Here is a 17,087-nt window from a genome sequence, read left to right as displayed (position 1 = left end):
TGTGTCTTTTGTAAATGGTGTAATTTCATTTATTTGTTATCTTTAAAAACAAATGATGCATGCTTCTTAGTTAACATTAAGCTTTATTTGGCTCTTTTCTGCTGTAACAAATGTAAATGTCCTCTCTGTGGGACGAACAAAGGCATTCTGAATCTGAAAGACTTGTTTTATAATGAATATTCCCTCTGTTTATATTGGTGTTGGTTTGATACAAGTGTAGTATAGATACATATTACTATTTTCTGTTTGTGTCTACTAAATTGAACAGGCCATTCATTAATTCCATTGTGAGTCCACTATTTTGTTTCTGTGTGGGTTGATGAACTCCATTCCGTATTGACCAATCACATGAAAGTAGGTTACATTCGCACATGCGCAGAGGCAGCAGAGTAATTTGTTGATATCCTGCTTGGTAGTATTAATTTAGACTTTGGTATTTCAAAGTAACATTTACCCCCACTGTAGGGGTTTTTATTTGCATTTGGCAGCACAGTTAATAAGAACGTTATCTATATGAAGGGCTAATGGAAGACACAAGGGATTTGGTGAGTGAATATGAAACATTTTAGGGCCGTGAGCCTCTGATTACAGAGGATTTGCCTCGGCTAGCGCTGCTCCTTTGTTGTTATCTTCTTATAGTAGCTAGCTAATGGGTCAGCCAGTGTTAAATATGAGCAAACTCTCCAAAAAAACAAGTATAGACACAAAATAACACCACGCTTATTTTAAATCGATATGTTAAATGTGCAAGTATGCTACGCAAATGAAAAGTGCGTTATGCTCTGTTGAATAAAAGCAGGAAAAACAGGTTTCCGCTAGCTAGGTATGCTAAGGCTAGCTAGCATTAGGAGCTATTGCCAATAAGGCCGCCCCTTATTTTAGATGATGTGTTAGCTTGTTTTCTATTTTGCACATCTTACATTCAGCTCAGTGTGCGTTTACTGGCTGGTGCATTGTTTTTCTGTCATGATTCTTGCTGTTTAAATTATTTATGTTAGGATGCCACCTGTGATACCAAGAGGAGGAAGTAGACAGGCTGTCAACAGTAAACATTAAACCCCGCTCCGGATCATACACACAGTGAGCAAGACTTATGAAATGAAATAAATATTTACATTTTTTCTGAACATTTGTTTTGTTACATTTTTTAAAACATCTTCTCTGTGGCAGCCTGATTCCTAGGTGACATTCCAACGCAAATTGTATTTTAAAGAGTCCGCTAAATATAGCCTATGGAAAACTGTAACTGTACACACACCTAACGCTAACATTTAAAACACGACATTTTGAAGAGGATTCTTGAGCTAAAACAATTACTTACAGTTGAAGCTAACATTTTGAAAATCAATGATCTGATCTCTGCTTGCCAAATGCAAACTTGCTGGTTTCCTTAAAGGTCTGTGTAGTCAAATGAATATATGTGGTCCTTGGACACAACAATAAGTCTAAAGATGTCCTTTTCACTATTTTCTGACATTTTATCATCCCAACAACAAATGATATCAGAACGTATTATCAAGACTGATGGAGTTAAATGTATAATTGTAAATAATGATGTTTATTGTAATGTCCTTGATTGTGAAGGCTGAACGCACCCCACGTTCAGAGCGCAAGCGGAGAGACTCGTTCGGGATGTTTGATGGCTATGACAGCTGCAGTGAGGAGTCTACCAGCAGCTCCAGCTCAGAGGACAGCGAGGACGAGGTGATGCCCTCCATCCCGGCCAGCCTGCCCATCATCAAGAACAATGGACAAGTTTACACTTACCCTGACGGAAAGGCTGGAATGGGTCAGTACATGGAAATATGTTTAGTTGTGCTTTTTGTTTTGCTTTCTATTTGATACAATCCTGTTTGTTAGGAAATATCATTTGCCATCATGTTGTATACTGTTTATTTGACCAGATGATATGTGAATGTTGGTCTCTGTTTCACAGCCACTTGTGAGATGTGTGGGATGGTTGGAGTACGAGATGCTTTTTACTCAAAAACCAAGCGCTTCTGCAGTGTGTCATGTTCTAGGAGTTATTCCTCAAATTCCAAAAAAGCTAGCATCTTGGCACGACTCCAGGTACGCTTTTTCATAACAAATGAAATATTAAATGTAAGATTAAACATGTATTATTACAACTATTTAACTCTGCTTTTATTTTGCCAGGGCAAACCACCAACAAAAAAGGCCAAAGTCTTACAGAAACAGCCCCTCATGGCAAAGTTGGCTGCTTACGCCCAGTACCAAGCGAGTCAGCAGAACCAGGCCAAATCAAAAGCAGGTAAGTTATAAAAAAAGGACAGATACTTAATAGACAAACAGTGTTTCTCTGTGTGGTTACTCAAACATTGTTTTCTATGTCTTCAGTGGTTCCTGCAGAGAGCTTTGACTGGGGTCGGTATATCTGTAGCAATGACACAGTTGGAGCTCCAGTCAGCTGTTTCAAGCATGTAAGCCAAAACTGTGGAGAATGGTTTAGTTGATTTGTTGTTATTCTTGACTGATTAACCTCACTGCTCCCTCTATGCTTCAGGCCCCCATGGGGACATGCTGGGGGGGCATAGAGGAAGGAGTGAGGCTTGAAGTGCCCAACTCTGATACCAACCTCTCCACTAAGGTGTACTGGATAGCAGAAATCATTAAGCTAGCAGGTAAGAACATTTCTTCAGCTAGCTGAAGGGCTTTTGGTTAATGGAAAAATCTATCCAAAAGTGTACGAGAAAATTCAGTTTCTATTTTCTTTCCGTGAAAACTGGCTGTAATGATTTGAATTGGTTGTATCACAGTCTAATATAGATCAGAATATGGTAAATGCATTAAAGCCTAAATATTCCCATGGAGGTTAATACTGTGCGCTGTTTGCGAAATACACACATGTACCTCTTGTTCCAGTGCTGATTGATTATGGCAAAAATAAATCTCAATTATTTTGGTCAATATTGTGATTACAATTCTTTAACACTATAACTTAAAGCCTTTAGGAAGAACATTGTGTGCATTTCAAAGTTAAATGCATCAATCTGGTGCACATTTAAATCCAGAATTAAAAGGATAGAATATTTCAAAAAGTTTGCTCTTGAAAACTATTTAAACAAACACATTGGGAAAAAGTGACATATATAAAACATGGTAACCTGCCCATGTTGAAAACATCTCAGCAGAGTGCACCGAAGTAGTCCCCTGCCCTGGAGAGTGTCACGGTCTTGGCTATGGGTGTTGCAGAACTCATAGCCGGAGCCTTGGCCACTGAACCCTCCAGACCCACCTAGAGCCAGTCCCACCCATACTGGGGGGCCGAGCAGGGCTGAAGTGACAGCTGTTAAGAAATGTGTGCACTGGATTTGTAAAACTAGACACGGATTGTAAGAGTTCAATTGTTATACAACCTGTCACTGTATTCTATGGCATTGACAACACCACTTCACCAAAGCTGCCTTCACTTCATACGTGATTTGCTCTTTGCTCACGGCGAGGTGGGGCGCAGAGCCTTGTGGTGAAAACAGCTAGTTAGTTTTGTTTCTAAAGTTACCCTGATAGCTTGCACCTCCTCATGCAGCTGTAACCTGGTTACCTGTCGAAAGGTCATCATCGGCAGTCGAGGTGAAAGCTGAAATGATTTGAACTTTGACTGCAGCGCTAGGCAACAATTCTTTGGCCCCAGAATAAAAAGGCACAGAGCTGTTTACCGCTGATCATGTGAAGGCAGCTCTAAAGTCCATTCGTTACACTTACCATTCCATATGATCAGCAGATTGATTCTGCTCAATTCTAATGGATCTGCAAATATTCAAAAATTCCACTATACTAAAATTCCCTTCACATGCTCATTGACAGGAAACATCTAGAAAAAGCAAGTAAGGTTTTTTTTTTTTGAATGGACGTTTGTTGGATGACTTTTCTTTCGCAGATCAGGACTGAGATATGAAATGAACGTGTTTTCTGTTGTGCAGGGTTCAAGGCTCTCCTGCGGTATGAGGGCTTCGATAGCGACACCAGTAAAGACTATTGGTGTGATCTCTGCGTCCCGGAGGTGCACCCGGTGGGATGGTGTGCTTCGAGTGGCAAACCTCTTATACCTCCAAAAAGTGAGTGTTCTGCCTGCTTTTTGAATGCCTGTGGTCTTATTCACTCAGCCGTATTATGATTGTTACATTGTAATCTTCTCTACAGCCATACAGCATAAATACTCTAACTGGAAAGCTGTTCTTGTGAAGCGCCTCACTGGAGCTAAAACACTGCCACCAGACTTTAATACCAAGGTAAGACCCACCAGTGCCTCAACATTTGTATTAACTTCAGTGCCAATATCTTTAATACAGATCAGGTAGCTTATAGTGCTTTATGTCCATTAAACAATTCCAAATTAGAGATAAAAGTAATCAGTGTTGATGTACATTTTCAACTGAATTCCTCTCAAAGGCATTTGATCTGTGATTGATCTTTCTCCACAGGTACAAGAGAACCTGCAGTTCCCCTTTAAGAAGCTGATGCGGGTGGAGGTGGTGGATAAGAACTACCTGTGCCGGACACGGGTGGCGCTGGTGGAGCAGGTGACCGGGGGGCGCCTCAGGCTGGTTTATGAAGAGAGCCAGGACGGGTCGGATGACTTCTGGTGCCACATGTACAGCCCCCTCATTCATAATATAGGCTGGTCGCGCAGCATTGGACACCGCTTCAAACGATCCGGTGGGTTGGGAAACATGCAGTAACACTGAGGTTGTGTGTGTGTTTAACGACAAGGTGTCTTAAGAAAGGCTATGTTCATATCTAGCAAAACTGGTATAATAATGTGATATGCCACAAAGGCAGCAGCCAATGTTTTTCTGTTTTGCTGGGCTGTGTGAGTTAGACCTGTTATTTTATCATATTATATCATAAACTACTTTGTCAAATTTTGAATTATTAAAATGAGCAAATTATTAAAAAAAGCAGCATTATCTGCTCTGAAATGCTGTTTGTCCAGTGCTGCCCACTTGGAGAATCTTAACACACCCCTGTGTACTCAGCTCATTTCTAGTTTAGCCCTATGCTAACTATAATGGGTCTAACTTCACAATTCGGTAATATATAGTTCTTCTAAAATGTGTAATTGCTGTTCGTTATCTGCACTGACATTCTGCAATGAATATCCTTGTAGCACTGTAACTAAAAAGCTCTGACTGAAAGTTACATTCATATCTCATTGAACCTTTCAAATCCCATCTCAGCTTTGACTGCCTACACATTCTATAAATCATGATGCTCTTTTTTAGCCGTATTTATTTACTTGGATCTCTAACGCAGGCAAGTGAATTTAATGTTGATTTATTTTTCAGATTTCACAAAGAAAATGGAGGGTCAAGTTGATGCTCCTGCACTGCATTTCCTGAAGGTAACACAAAACAATGAATGAATGTTTGGGGGAGTCCTACTGCTGCGTATTGAATTGATATGTCACTCTTTCAGAAACACAAGACTACCCAAAAGTCACAGTTATTGATTTAGTTGTCCAACAAATATCTGATTACTTTCTGTCTGCATGTGAATCAGGTGAAAGATGTGGACCAGAGTGGGGATTGGTTCAAAGATGGGATGAAAATAGAAGCCATTGATCCCCTCAACCTCTCAGCTATATGTGTAGCCACTGTAAGAAAGGTAAGGCCCCACTGTGTATCATGCTGTGTGTCAGGGAGAAAACCCTTTTATTGTTCATGTTTAAATGCCATTGGGGCTTTGTGTAGGTGTTGGCAGACGGGTACCTCATGATCGGGATCGATGGTTCTGAGGCGGTGGACGGGTCAGACTGGTTCTGTTACCACGGCACCTCCCCCTCCATCTACCCTGTCGGCTTCTGTGAAATCAACAACATTGAACTCACGCCCCCTAGAGGTACTGTACACTCATCTCTGTGTTTTTGAGCCCTTCATAAATGAGCATTTCATTCCATTAAGACCACAAGGATATGGATGATTGAAAGTGCCTGAATAAAACCATTTCTAAAGATATCTTTCAATACAACACACATGGGATTACATTTCACATCTGTGTGTATGCATTTACTGTGTCATTATGAAATGAAAAAAAGATGTTTGTCATTCGTAAGTAAATGGTATGATGCTACATTAAAATGGAAGAAGCCAGAAAGCTCCTCATACAAATTCCTGTCTGGTTGCGGAAACAGTTTGATATCCCATCTGTTTAAAGGGGTTTCAAATGTCTTAATACAGGCAAGATGTAACTTAACATCCAGTTCATATACAGGCCCCTGCGACCTGTCAATCACACAGATAACTATAACCAACTTGTGTCAGTGATGAACAACTCTCTCTTTCATCCCGCCCCCAAGCTGTGATTGGACAGTGGATTGGTTTTTCATTTTAAAATGTGTCTCCATTTTAGAAAATAACCTTTTCCCTTGCATCTCCAGATGAAGACAAATGACTTTGCTTTGCATATTTATTTGGGCGCTTTTAATCCTCCATACATGGTCTCTATATTATTCTATAATCAAATAGCATTTGCCTTAAGGTGATGTTGGTAAGAAGTAGTTTAATAACATGTTCTTGTGTTTCTGAATGTCCTGGTCTCATCACTGACTCTGTTCCCCAGGGTATACTAAACTGCCATTTAAATGGTTTGACTACCTCAGAGAAACAGGTTCAATAGCTGCTCCTGTCAAGCTCTTTACCAAGGTAGGCTGTGTTCATGCTTTCCCCACTGTATGTGTTAACGTCGTGTCATGCTCAGGTCCCACTGTATGTGTTAACGTTGTGTCATTCTCAGGTAACATGTCTTCTGCTATTATAGTTCTTGTAATTAAAAACAGCATCAGAGTTTTCTATGCATCATTACATGTGATCAGCAGCAGCTGCAGGTCTGTAGGCTCCAGAGGATGGTGTTCTGGTTGATCATGTGACAGCAGTGTCACCTCCTCTTCCCTCAGCACCATAGTCTGCTGGAATTGATTTGAGTCAATTGGTTTGAAAGCGGCTTTTGAATTAGGAAATAGATGTCACGTTAATAATTCAACTGTTAAGGTCCTTTAATGGCTCCAGATTTCTTATGGGGATAAGCTGATGTGTTCACCTCTGCCTTGTATTTCTTTCCCTTGTTCCATCTGATTCTTGGATTTAGAATGTATCAGTTCTCCACTGTTTAGCTTACTAATGTTTATTTGTATGTCAATTCAAATAAGTTCCTGTTTGTCACTGTCCTGCGTCTCCTAGGAGATTCCTAATCACGGTTTCCGGCAAGGCATGAAGCTGGAGGCTGTAGATCTAATGGAGCCTCGGCTGGTGTGTGTTGCCACGGTGACGAGGATTGTGCACCGGCTACTGAGGATCCACTTTGACGGCTGGGAGGATGAATATGACCAGTGGGTGGACTGCGAGTCACCTGACCTCTACCCTGTGGGCTGGTGTCAGCTGACCGGCTACCAGTTGCAACCCCCTGCCTCACAGAGTAAGAACCTCACCCTCCTCCCCCCATCTGATAGTCCTAAAGGCAGGGAGCGACATGAATCAGGATAGCAGAGAAAGACTTCATTCTGTTCGGGTGCTGCCTATTTCTATTGAAATCTTGAGCAAAAGCATCTCTTCTTGGTCAGCTTTCTTTATGAATTGAAAGGCCAAATCTGCAGGAAAATATTTCCCTTATACTTCCAACATGGTAGCATACTGTCACATGAACAGAACATGTATAGCACATGCACGTTTAAATCCAGAGAGAGTCACTGTATGAGTTCTGCTTTGTTGTAGCAGAACAAATAACAGACAGCAGGTCTTAAGCTGTTGAGAAGCAGAGATATAGCAAACATGGACAAACAATCGGGTGGCTAAGCTATTATAAATCATCATCAACTCATAGTTGGAAAATAAATAAATATTCTTTAGTTCAAGGTTTCCAAATGTTAATATGTTCTGCTTGTCCTTGTCTTAACGTAGTACGTAGTAGTACATTGGATTAGGACAGATGTTAGATAAAACAAGACTTTAATGACATCGCCTTGGGCTCTCGGAAATTGTGTTTCTAACAGTTCAAATGAAAAAATGTCCTTTGCCAGAATCATTCTGTAAAAAACAAGGATTTAAAAAAGAATGACACTGATGAGTAAATGGAATAAGGAGGCTGCGTGGTTGATATGTGAACAGAACTGTGAGGGCCCCTCATACACTGTATTTACTGTGGAGGGGTCTTGTGATGACAGATGTCAGGGCGTTGAGTGAGGCCAGGGTTAGTCCATACCCATCATACAGACTGGATTTATGCTATTTGTGGCTTGTGCTAGATATTGAACAATCGATATACTTGAAATGATGCTGTTTGTGTCCTTGTTTTGTGCCTCACCTCACACACTTTGGTGCTAACAGATGGCCCGTAGTAACCTTTGTTCTGGTCTTCTTTCAGGTACCAGAGATCTGCCTCAGTCTGTACCCAAACAGAAGAAGAAGGCCCAGCAGTACAAAGGCCAAAAGAAAAGTGAGTAATCCATCTAGTATTTGTGTCTCCAGCTTCCTTCCTTCACCTTCTCTTTTTCCTGTTCCTCTCACTGTAACTGGATACACTCGTGCTTGAAGCTCTGCCCGCTGTGTGAGAAATGTGGATAGTAGATGGTACTACTCAACAGCTCATAGAGTATATTAGTTACGTATACAGATTAGAGTGGTTGTGAACACATGGCCTGCAAACTGGGGTGCAAAGTGTTCTTCAGATATTCCAGAGCGAGGCGCCTGGTGTTCCATCCTCATGAGGCTATTGCTAAAACACCATTTGCTGAACACAGGCAGTTTATCAAGACATCTGTGGCTGCCTGTAGGAAAAGCAATTCATGTAATCAAATTAAAATGTGATGTGTTTTTTGTGAACTGCCTTGTTACAAAATGTATAACACATGACTCACTAAATACATAAAAAAAAGTCTGGAAGTTGAGTTTTTAATTGGAACTATGAGGAATTGGGAACAATTATTATGATTGTATTACTTAACTACAAAAAACCTCTGGCACAATACAGCAGGTTTTTTCTTTTGAATATTTTGACTGTCCCCGATATTAAAGGTGGGGTAGGTAAGTTTCAGAAACCGGCTCGAGATATACTTTTTGTTATATTCCATGGAATGCTCTTAACATCCCGATAGCAATGAATATCTTAAGTGTTTTGACAAAAAATCCAGAAAAAGATTTCATCTGTGGAAGCCGTAATACTGTAAAAACTATAATCGATTGGTTATAGTTTTTTTTTTTGTTAGGGATTGCTGCCCTGTCTGTCAGCCTTCCATCTCGTGCACGCACTAATGTATCTCGTGCCCTCATTGGGCGTGCCGTCATTGGGCGTGCATTGCAGCAGTACTTCAATGACTCGCCAGCAACAGGCGGCCACTTTCACCATGGCAGAGTTAGGTTCAACATCGTCTACTGGTCGCAAAAGAAAAAATGTTATGGAGCAAATTAAGAACAAAAAGAAAGTGGAAACTAGGAGAAGTCAAACCAGAGTCAATATCGGAGTTGCTTTGGCTGTGTAGTATTGCTAACCTAGATGTGTTTAGCTTTGCCTGATATGTAACGTTACTGCAGCCTGCTCGCGCGGATGAGGTGCTCTGTAAGGAAGTCTGAAAGAAGGGGCGGAGTCTATTTGGCTGTGTACTTTCAAATTTTAGTGCACTAGAGCCGGTTTCTGAAACTTACCTACCCCACCTTTAAATGGAGTTTGTGTTCGATCTGTATTTAGTTTTATTTCCACTTTCTAACTATGCCCTTTAAATAACCTCCCTTTGCTGCCCTGCTGGTAAAGCTGCATCTAGATTACTGGATTTAGGATTAGCCTCATATAAGATTATCAGGAGAGCACCCATCTAATGAGGTAACAGTGTCCGGTGCCTGAGAACACTTCATGTGGAGTTTCAGTGGGGACCTAGCAGCAGCATCACACACACACCTGAAGGAATGGAGCAATGAGCCTGGGAGAGATATATTTAGTGTCTTTGTGCTGTAATGTTGGACAGAAACAAGATGGTGTGAGTGGATGTGATCTGCCGGTTGTGTATCAGAGAGAAAGAGTACACTCGGACATGCTGCTCTCAGGGTTACCTGATAGAAATGTATACAAATGCCAATCGATTTAATATCAAAATGGCTGCCACAGACTTTTACACATTTAGTTTAGCAGCTTTAGGCCTGTTGTTGGTAGCTCACAGTGGATACCTACGTGAGTCTGATGTTGAATCACCATAAAGATGGACAGATGAACTCAGAGGACAGCAGCCAGAGGTTACATTCAATGATAATGTAAACATGACGGTGGTATCTTGTTTGAACTGAACCTGTGTGTAGCTAACCAGAGTGTGCTTCATGTTCAGAGAGGAAGATTCCAGTTGGTCGACGGCCCTTCAGTCAGACCGGCAGGAGGAGGAGCAGCTTCTCCGGAGACGAAGAGCAGAGCCCCCCCCCTTACCCTGCACAGGGGCCCTCTCGGCCACGGCCCCGACCCAGAACACACCTGCACCAAACACACAAATCAGGTACGGACTAACGGGAGAGCCAACAGGGCACAGAGCCTCTGAGGGGCTCGCAGGGCTGGAGCTGTGGAGCTGGCTCCTGCTGGTCATGCATGTTGTTTTCTTAAAACTACCTCATAACTCTTCTCACATGTACAATTTCTCATGTCTGGATTGCATTTCCACTTGAAGCATAAATATAGCATGTTTGTTTCATTCATAGTTTTTCAAATAGCTGACTCACTGCGAGTTGGACCCAGGTTCCCCTGAACTAAAACACCCCTGTTTGCTATCCTGGCTCCACAATGCTGGAACAAGCTCCACATTGATATCAGGACCGCTGAGAGTCTACATATCTTCCATCACAGTCTGATAAACCAGCTGCTTCCACTGGGGGAACATAACATCATAAATAAATACATTTAAAGTGGTTTCCCTTCAGTATAGAATATATTTTCTTTATTGTCATTGTACCGGTACAACTAAATAAAAAAAGCAATCCTGGCAGCGCAGATCTACACGTCAACAAGCATCACATTAAAATATATGTATCTATACACTTAAGAAAAATGTTCATACATTCATACATACACAAACACATACGTATACCTACATGCATAGATGCATACGTACATAGAAAGCTAACCTGCAGGATTCTTGTTTCTTCATGGTTTCTTCACAGTTGAATACACTTATTGTAAGCAGAGGTGGCAGAAGTAATTAGATCTTGTACTTGAGTAAAAGTAGAAGTGCCAGAGTGTAGAAATACTGTGTTACAAGTAAAAGAACTGCATTCAAAATGTTACTCAAGTAAAAGTAGTGCAGCTAGTTTGAATGACTTTGTATACTGCAGGGTAGCTTGTGGATTTACTCCAGGTGGAACTAAAGTCTGATTTAACACTTGATTATATTTCACATCATTCATCCACATCTGTAAAGTAACTAAAGGTATTAAATACATGCAGTGGAGTAGAAGTACACCATGTACCTCTGAACTGTAGTGGAGTAAAAGTACAAGGTAGCAGAAAATTGAAATACTCAAATCAATTACAAGTACCTTTAATGACACTAAAGTAAGTGTACTTAGTTACTTCCCACCTCTGATTGTAAGTTTATTTTGGCTAAAAGAGTCAACTAAATGTAATGTAATGTCCCCCCCCCCCCCCCCCCCCCCCCCCTGTCTGCAGAGCCTCTCCTGAGGATGAAGGAGGACCCGGCGGAGGTGGACGAGTTCACCTTCTCACAGGGCACCTCGGACCAGGAGAGCAACGGCTCCGGCAGCTACTACATTAAACAGGAGCCCTGAGGGCAGGACCAGCAGGAGCAGGGGGGCAGGACTCTCCTCTGGGACCCCCCCTCTGGGACCCCTCCAAGGAGGATCAGGGAGGTGCAGAGTCAACCAGCCTCAAACCACACTCAGACCAACGCCTCAGGCCTTCATGGAGTCCCTACAGGAAATGACGAGGAGGGGGGGGGGGGGGGGCTGTTCCAGGCTTCAGGGGGGTGTTCCCTTCAGGATTTCTCAGAAGTGTTTTCTAACCTTGTAGCTGCACATCACTCTCCTGGGTCAAATGTTTGGGCATTCTCTTCGGACCACCTACGGATGACATCATGTTGTCTTAACATCCAATCAGATGAGAGATACTTGGATCTTTTTCCACAGAAATGGGAGTCCTGCGTGTGGACAGCCCCCCCCCCCCCCCCCTCTGCCTCTGCCACACTGGACCGTGCACAGAGACCTGCAGAAACTGTGAGAACCTTTAATTGAGCCAGGTCTTTAATGTTGTATTTCCGTTGTGTTGTTTTCAGGTGAGTCGGCAGTGAGCGGCCGTCACAGAGTTGTGTATATTTTCATTTTTTCCTTCTAACAATATTGCCAGCTGGACTTATACTTTGTTAATAGTACTTGAAGTTTTTCTTTTTTATGGTAATGATTTTGGAGTTGCTTTCGTCTTAATGTAATTATTTTGCATCTGCATTTTTGGTGGCTGTGTGGGAACCTTAATGTGCATTGTTTCATAAAGTGATTATATCCATATAGTATGTGGAGACCTATTCAAGTAGAACTACAGAGTATAGGTGTAACTGTGGTGAGAGAGAGATCTTAGTACAGTGCTGCTCAGCGTCACTCATATTGCTCTTTTGATTTCAATCCTTACACATTCGGCCAGGAGATTTCCACAGCTTCAGAAATGTCTGATTCAATCAATAGGGCACAAAATCATTCATGGTAACACCTGGGATCCTTCCAAGTCGGCACAATGAAACCGATGATGTCAAACATTCAGGCTGCTACTATACTTTATTTGTTGAATACTTGGATATATATATATACACAGTCAGGGTTATTTCACACAGATGTAAGGTGACGCAACACTGCGATTTTCAAATGGATTGTAAAATTGTTGTTAAATTGTAAAAGTAAATCACAATCATCACATAGATCTGGCACCGTGCAGTTGGCTTTCACTAACTGTACATTTCCACTTGTGAATATGCTGCAGCTATATTAAGTCCATTCAACTCTTATTTCCACTTTTGAACTTTTCCAATTCCCCAGACTAGCACCTTCCCTCTGCTGTCCTGCTAGTGCAGCTGCCCGCAGATCACTGTAGAGGACATGATCTAGGATTAGCCTGGCATCAGATGATCAGGAGCGCACCCATCTGATGAGGTCACAGTGATCACTCACACACTGTGATGCTTTCAGTGTGATGTTGAACAGGAATGCTGAAGCTGTGGAGATGAACGGTGATCTGCAGGGTGTGTGTATCAGAGAGAAACCTTACTGGTATGATGGGTACACACTCTCACATGTTCTCACTGTCCACACTGCAACATGTACAGTGTGGATGATGTGGAGCCCCCCCTCACCTCTGTGCAGTCTGCAGTATGCCACAGATTTATAGATCAGCATAACATGACACTCAATTCATTCATTCTAGAAAGCGTTTATAATGCATTCAAAAACTAGATAGACATGTATTAATACTTCTATTTCCTTATATAGATTGAATTGGATTTGAAAGTGCTATATCAGAATAGATTTCTCTTTAAAGAACTACCAACCACACCGTGCCTTCATCTGCGGCAGCTCTGTGGATTACACTTTATGTTATAGATGGCACACTGATATTATATTCACTTATCAGAATACATGTATTTGAAGATGGAAAAAGAAAGTAAATGCATAATTGCTTTTCAATGATTGTATTGATTGACTGATGCTGAGATGTGGCAAACTGCAGACTATACTTGAGCAATTGTAGCATCAAGCTTTGGTTTCTGTCATTGAAAATAAGAGGTTGTCCAAATGGGAAATATGTTCAATATTTGATTAGGTTAATATGCAAATCCTTCATGTTGTTGTATTGTGTAGGTTGTTCTCATGTCGGAGCCATATGTATGCAAGCTAGTTTAGAATCACCTGAGCCACACAATAACAGGTCTGTCCATAATGAAACATGCACTGCTTTCCAATACTCTGACGGCAGCCTCACATTACACCGCAGGATCAACAAGTGGCATAAATACATACATATTATAAATATATACACATATATATATATATATATATATATATATATATATATATATATATATATATATATATATATATATATATATATTCTTCATGACTATGATGGTATGGAGTCCTGATAAGTCGGAGCTCCATGACAATATTCCTTTGACTCTTCTTGGAGCTAGATCTCTGCAGCTGATTATCTTCTACCTCCTGATGCTAGCCACGTTAGCTCAAACAGTGTGAAACAGACTGTTTGTTAGCATATGCAAATGAAAATGATTTCCTAAACACGCTCCAGACTACACACCAAACACGGAAGAATTTGATCACAGCACATAAGTCAGTCTTCTAATTTGAATGTTATGCAATAATAATAGATGGCATATTATTTTGTGAAATAAAACATATAGCACCGTCAAATGTCATGATCACTACATAAATATAATTAACATATGAGAGGATTTAACAAAATGCTATTGTATAACTGTGATTTTTGTGAGCGAGGGTTCACATACAGAGTACTGGCTGTCTGATTTAAATCCATCATCTCTACCAGTAAGGTTCATGGGGACATTCTCAGGAAGTCTGTGAAGCTCAGTCTACATCATCTGCGTCTGATGTATGGAAGCTAGGAATTGCCATAATAATCCCAGAGCTTTGAAGCAAATGAAAAAGAACTTGTGAAATGTACCCACTATATGACACACATGTTGAAGCATGAATACCACTGAGTTCATGTATAGCAGCTGTTTGACCTGCTGTCTGAATGAACCTGGCTTTAATTCCAATCTTTGTATTTTTATTTTACGCAATTCTTTCTTCTTCAAGGATTTATAAAATGACAATAAAACATTTTATCCTAATAATTTTTAAATATACAATTTATAGTAAAAGACAGACTTTAATCTTGTGTTCATTTATTATATATGAACAAGATCTTAAAAAGAAAGAAATTAACTAAGTCTTTTTTTATTGAATTATGAAATGAAAAAAAGTTATTTCCCCACAAGATAAATATATTTTGAGAATTAGGGCTAAATCGCAACGTTCAAGCTGAACATATTCAGACTTTAGAGCCCACAATTCATGAAATCGATATATATAAATATAAATTCATTGTTATTTAAATGTAACATTCAGTTTCAATAGTGGTTACATTTTGCATCAGTTATTCATTTTCTTCATAGTTTTAATTATTATGGCGCTATTTGCTTCCATACAATTCAAGCAAAAAAGGTCTTATCTCACAAAGCATTTGATGTATTTCTGTTCATGTTTTGTAGCTTTTTAATGTCCTTATTCTACATCTGAGTGATGTGTGTCTTTTCTTGTCTCACTAGCTGTGAGATTTGTTCACCACCAGTTTGTTTTGAAGTCTCTGAGCAGAATGATAGGAGCTCAGCTGAAGGCTTCTCAGACCACATGAGCAATAACAGACCGTGTCTCACAATCATCGGAGGTTCAGGTTAGGATCTGTCACAGGAGTGATTCTCCATCATGTTGGAGGCAGAAAAACGTTATGACCAAACTGCATTAATATCTTAGTACAAGACAAGAAGAAGACTGTTCTATGGACTAACTGCTGCTACCCTCTAGAGTAACCCTGAATAATCAAATGCACAATCAACACTGTTTTGGATCTTCAGTTTCTCACCTTTCCTTGTAGATATTTAACTTCCTTGTTTCCCCCTGATCCTCGATTCTAAACATGGAACACGTTTGACGTCCATCACGGGTAGCTGAGTGTTGGTGTTTGGGTTCAGTAGCTGGGATGGTTGATCATGTGAATGCATGTAGAGGAACGCTTTGTGCTGATGTCGTGTTTCTTTGTTGTTGGTTGTTCTCCAGCCTGCTCTTGCTTTGTCAACAGAAAATATGGAAGCCCCTTTCCACCGAGAAATGAAAGAAAAAAAAAGATTTAAAGACATTTTTAATTATGAGATGCCAATTAAAAATGTGTTACCAAGGCAACATTTAGGCTCATACATAGGCTACTTTGAATATTATTTTGAGTACCAAATACGCAGTTTTCTTGGTGTCCACGGACCACAATTATTAAGTTTTTCAAATTTCGTAATTTTGACCCTTTAAAAAGAAAAAACCTGAACCTTTAGCTTACATCGTACATTTTGGCCATCTCATAATTTTGATGAAATATTTAGTCTCGTTGACCCACTTTTATCATTTTGGAATTCAGGTTAGGTTAGGGCCACATCTCATGAAAAACGACATCATTACATGCTAACTGACTAATGCTAGTTGTGATTCTTCCCCTGGTGGTGAGGGGCTTCCAAAGAGACGTGTGAGAAGCGGGCTGTGGTTATATCATTGTTTTTCTTGGATACTAACACGGGTCTTTTGTAAGTGATAGCCCCCCCTCCCCCAATTATATTAAACCATTATATCGTGGTGCTATATATATATATATATTTGATAAAAATGACTTAATGTATTGCGATTACTATTGTCTGAAAAAAATTGTGAGTTCAGAGGGTTATGGTGAAAATATATTTTGGATACAAATGAAAAAAAAAAAAGATCTATGTTAATAATTATAAATCTATTGATATTAACACTGACCCCCGAGGTACATTATTAGATTGCAGTTTAAAGTTTGTACATCTTTTTGATAGTGTATACCATTTTTTCCTTTCATATGTCACTTCGTGCTGTGATGGAGCTTTGATAGACTTTGTAAATAAAGCCAAATGTTGGATCATGTTATCGGTTGTGATGGATGGCTTCTTTGTTTACAAAATGTTTCCGCATGGCTGTGAAAGTTTATCTGGTGATTTTTGTAAGATTTGACTTTTACACTGAATAAAAAGGCTTATGACTTCCAACAGTGTGTCAGAGTTCATTCTGTGAGACACGCTGTAATCTGGACAGAGTGGTAAGTAACTCAGTACATTTACTCAAGTACTTTACTTAAGTAACATTTTGAGATTCTTGTACTTTTCCTCCACTCCATGTATTTAATACCTTTAGTTACTTCACAGATGTGGAGGAATGATGTGAAATCTAATCAAGTGTTAATTCAAACTTTAGTTCCACCTGGAGTAAATCCACAAGCTACCCTGCAGTATACAAAGTCATTCA

General features: G+C 40.2%; 1 protein-coding gene across 3 annotated transcripts; it reads left to right on the top strand.

The window, feature by feature from the left end:
• The first annotated feature begins 377 nt into the window (after positions 1–377).
• On the top strand, positions 378–16,831 carry mbtd1 (mbt domain containing 1). 3 transcript variants are annotated; one of them, XM_079655590.1, is made up of 18 exons: positions 389–545; positions 999–1,080; positions 1,585–1,789; positions 1,937–2,070; positions 2,158–2,272; positions 2,359–2,441; positions 2,525–2,642; positions 3,942–4,076; positions 4,162–4,250; positions 4,443–4,677; positions 5,307–5,362; positions 5,521–5,625; positions 5,712–5,859; positions 6,580–6,662; positions 7,197–7,431; positions 8,377–8,448; positions 10,325–10,486; positions 11,650–16,831. In XM_079655590.1, exons 3-18 carry the CDS (start codon positions 1,633–1,635, stop codon positions 11,766–11,768), a joined length of 2,046 nt encoding a protein of 681 aa, XP_079511716.1. In that variant the 5' UTR covers positions 389–545; positions 999–1,080; positions 1,585–1,632; the 3' UTR covers positions 11,769–16,831. The 3 variants fall into 3 exon arrangements, with proteins under 3 accessions (XP_079511715.1, XP_079511716.1, XP_079511717.1); XM_079655589.1 differs by lacking the exon at positions 999–1,080 and having other exon boundaries at positions 378–545; XM_079655591.1 differs by lacking the exon at positions 389–545 and having other exon boundaries at positions 552–1,080.
• Positions 16,832–17,087: the final 256 nt, after the last annotated feature.

The sequence above is a fragment of the Notothenia rossii genome, assembly GCF_949606895.1.
Source record: "Notothenia rossii genome assembly, chromosome: 10".
Taxonomy (NCBI): domain Eukaryota; kingdom Metazoa; phylum Chordata; class Actinopteri; order Perciformes; family Nototheniidae; genus Notothenia; species Notothenia rossii.
This window is presented reverse-complemented; position numbering and strand designations above follow the sequence as displayed.

Bases quoted from the DNA above. Each gene is read 5' to 3' on its own strand.
- mbtd1 (XM_079655589.1), top strand. From the start codon at position 525: ATGGAAGACACAAGGGATTTG. The intron at 2,071-2,157 runs GTACGCTTTTTC...TTATTTTGCCAG, and splicing joins GCATCTTGGCACGACTCCAG to GGCAAACCACCAACAAAAAA. The intron at 4,077-4,161 runs GTGAGTGTTCTG...TCTTCTCTACAG, and splicing joins ACCTCTTATACCTCCAAAAA to CCATACAGCATAAATACTCT.